The sequence below is a fragment of the Eimeria mitis genome, genomic scaffold (assembly GCF_000499745.2).
Source record: "Eimeria mitis Houghton genomic scaffold, Emh_scaff1402, whole genome shotgun sequence".
Classification (NCBI taxonomy): domain Eukaryota; phylum Apicomplexa; class Conoidasida; order Eucoccidiorida; family Eimeriidae; genus Eimeria; species Eimeria mitis.
In genome coordinates, this window is record NW_013569075.1 from 1 (window position 1) to 3,605 (window position 3,605).

A 3,605-nucleotide genomic window follows, 5' to 3' on the forward strand; every position below is an offset into this window, starting at 1 on the left:
GGATGTGCCGAGGGAGCGGACTGGGACTGGCCCATACCGTCCGGCGTGGGGTCATTTTGCTTATTCGCTGGAGTTGAGTTTACGACCTCGTCGTTGTTAAAAATACTTCAATGAGGTATTTCAATAATTATTGTCTACATAGTGCCCCCTACCGCCGCTCAACGCGACGTGAAACCCCAGCGGGAAATCCTTGCCGTTCTGGGTGAATCAGGGATGCTGAGGACCGATGTCCCTCATGCTCGATTGATGTTGTTCTGTCAATGCACCAGCTCCTTATAAGGTAGTTGAGCCATATATGAACCTTATGAGTTTGTGTTGCGTTGAAACTGTGTCTCGCCGCCCTCCTGGCCGTGGCCCAGGAGATGTACGCTGGTATGCTGCCCCTTCAACGGGGCGACTTGCCCTTCGTCGATGCTCTCACGTCTTCTGCGCCGGAATATAGAAACGCGAAAAGCTACTGGAGGCCTTCCTCCTATCAAACACTTCAGCTTCCCCTCTGCACTTCCCCAGCCTGAAATGTGCGAAATGCTGCTGGTCGCTAGACGTACTGCTCTCGTCCGCAACACGCATACATGCAGGGCTTGATGCACGCACAGATGTGCGAAAACACCTGCGCAGGCATGTACCGACGCACAACGTGCTGGGTAGACAACGGGAGAGTCACTATGCAGCTCAATTCCACAAGAAAAAACGAAGAAGTACGTGGGACTCCTGTCAGTGCAACAAAAGCAGCCGATAGAGGCAAGCATTTGCTGCCCATAGAAATGAAAAGTGTTGATAATGCCTGTCAACTAGTGGCGCATGCAGCCCAAATCCAACACGCGCAAGCAGGTTTATAGATGGCTAGCCTTGAAAGCTTTCGATTGCCGCAGTCCTATGCATGCAGCTGAAAGCAAACACCTGCTTACACCTGCTTAAGCTGTACACGCCAGTCAGAGTGTCTGTTCTGAAGAAAGGAAAATATAAATAAGACACTGCGGTGCGCGGGGTTCCTGAATACTATCAGCAACCGCCGGGTGCCACGGAGAGGCACCTGCTTTAAAGTGCAACCAAGCCAAGGGCCGCAATAGCGACGGCCAGTAGACTCGGAGCAACAGCAGATGCAGAACCTGTGATGGATGCCTTGATCTTGTTCCACTGGTCGTCCCTGTGTGCAACATGCCAACAGATGAATAACAGACAAAACTGTATTCGCATCCACAAGCGTAGCCATCTACACAAGTACCGTTTTGCAGGAATTGGTTGCCGCCTTACGTGAAGGGAACCTTCTCGTCTTTAAGTGCGTCAGGTGTAGTCATGCACAGTAGAGCATATCCTTTCTTCTCTTCCGCAGCTTTCCGGATGTTGAATGCTACGGGTCCGGAATTTGGCGGTAGAGTGCAGGTAACGACTCGGCAGTCAGCAGCGGCACCGTTTGAAGGGTTGTACATAGCAATGAAGGAAACGTTCTGCTGTTTGTCGTAAAGATCCGTTTCTTCAGTCTTCGCCGGAGGGATTGTAGTGAAGTTGCTGGCGGCGTCCTTCCAGTGGCTCACTGCGGCGGCGCAGTCAGGCGTCTCTGATTCCAAGGCCATGAAGGCGTACGTGCCACTTTTAAATTCGCTTGAAGCGGGGCTCTCTTCCGGTTCTTGTGAGTCGTCCTGAAATGAAGCATGCACAGATATATGAAGAAATGAGACAGCATGTAGTAGGGAGAGGAGGAGATGACGCGATGAAGGACACTTACTTCTATCAGGGCTTTACAAACAGGATCCCACGCATTGGTTTGCTGTTTTGTTCCCTCACTGCCAGTTTTAGGCCACGCTAGGTCTTCAGTGTTGCCCGTTACAAAGCGTGCCAGTCCGGCGGCTTCGCGTGCATCGTTGATTTCGTCGAGGCACACAGCAGTTTCCCCTGTAGAACAGCGAATGCCGCAGACACTATACGCCCAAATGTGCAAGTATTGATGTTTGAAGAAGTCTGTTGGAGCAATTTAATGCCTTTGCCGGGATTTCTTGGGTGCCGAGCGCCACAGAAACTCCAGCACGACTCATCGTCGCAAACGCAGTTACTTTGCGCCACCACAAGGCTGAAACCCTCCCTACCAAACAAGTATTTGCCGCCATACCAAGATTTACAGTGTAGGTTGATGTTACTTCTCTCGTTGTCAATGGAGTTTGCTTCTCGGTTTGTTGGACAGCGTTCGCCATCACGAGCGCAGACGCAGAGGCGAGCGAAAAAAGTTTAAGGGCCGCCATGTTTTCAGTGTTGGAGTTGAATATGTGAAGGAGAAAACGGGGGGAATGGGGGAAGTTTTTAAGGGGCTTCAGGTGCAGACGTACCAATATGTTGTGCAGTGTGTGTGCAGGAGGAGGTGGCGAGGGACCGAACTGGGACTGGGCCATACGGTCGGGAGTGTGGTCATTCTGCTCATTTGCTGGAGTCGAGTTTACAGCCCCGACGTTGTTAAAAATACTTCAATGAGGTATTTTAACAATTATTGTCTACTCAGTGCCCCCTGCTGTCGCTCAACGCGACGTCAAACGGCAGCCGAAAACCCCTGGCATTCTCGGTGAATCTGGGATCCGGAGGGCCGAGGTCCCTCGTGCTCGATCCATGTGGTTCTGTCCATCTGCCTGCCCCTTATAAGGTACGTGAGCCAGTTATGAACTCTATTAGTATACATGTTCTTTAAATTGTGGCTCCCCGCTATTCTGGCCGTGGCCCAGGGCGTTGTACCGTGCCCCTTCATCGGGGCGACCTGCCCTGTGTCGATGCTCCCAAGGCTCCTTCAACAGAATATAGAAAGGCTAAGTGCTAATGGCGGCCACCCTTCTATCAAACTCTTCAGCTTCACATCTGTACTAAGTCACCCTACAAAGTGCGAACTGCTGCCGCTCGCTAGACTTACTGCCCTCGTCAGCAACATGCACGTATGCACGGCGGTATGCACGCACAAATGTGCGGAAACACCTGTCCAAGCATGCAGTGACTCACCAGGTGTGGGATTTATAACTGGAGAGTGATAATACCGGTCAATTAAACCAGCAAAAAAGAAAAAGTACGTACGACTCACGTCCTCGCAACAGAAGCAGCCGAGGCAAGCAAGCATCTGCTGCCCATTCAAGTGAAAAGGGTGAGAAGGACTGTTAACTAGTTGCGCACGCAGCGCATATCCGACAGCCGCAAGCAGGAGTATATAGGGCGCGTCTTGAAAACTTTCTATAGCCACAATCCTATGAATGCAGCGGAAGGCAAACACCTGCTTAAGCTGTACACGCAAGTCAGAGTGTCTGTTCTGAGGATAGGAAAATATATATAAGACGCTGCGGAGCGCTGCTCTAGTTGAATAGTATAGGCAGCAGCTAGGTGCCACGGAGAGATCACTGCTTCAAAGGGCAACCAACCCAACGATGGCAATAGCAACGGCCAGCAGACTCGGGGCAACAGCAGATGCTGAACCTGTGATGGATGCCTTGATCTTCTTCCACTGCTCTTCGCTGCGCGCAGTTCGCCAACACATGAATAACACACAACACTGAATTCGCATCGACAAGCCCAGCCCTGTGCACAGCTATTGCTTTGCAGGAAATGGTTGCCAACTTACTCGAAGGGAGCATCCTCGC

At 51.4% G+C, this 3,605-nt stretch overlaps 1 protein-coding gene across 1 annotated transcript; it reads right to left on the reverse strand.

Moving 5' to 3' along the window:
* Nucleotides 1-1,038: 1,038 nt before the first annotated feature.
* EMH_0036200 (SAG family member) lies at nucleotides 1,039-2,237 on the reverse strand (the record flags this gene model as incomplete). Its single annotated transcript, XM_013495064.1, has 4 exons — nucleotides 1,039-1,147; nucleotides 1,255-1,640; nucleotides 1,727-1,893; nucleotides 2,108-2,237. 4 exons carry the CDS (start codon nucleotides 2,235-2,237, stop codon nucleotides 1,039-1,041), a joined length of 792 nt encoding a protein of 263 aa, XP_013350518.1.
* Between the last annotated feature and the right edge of the window lie 1,368 nt (nucleotides 2,238-3,605).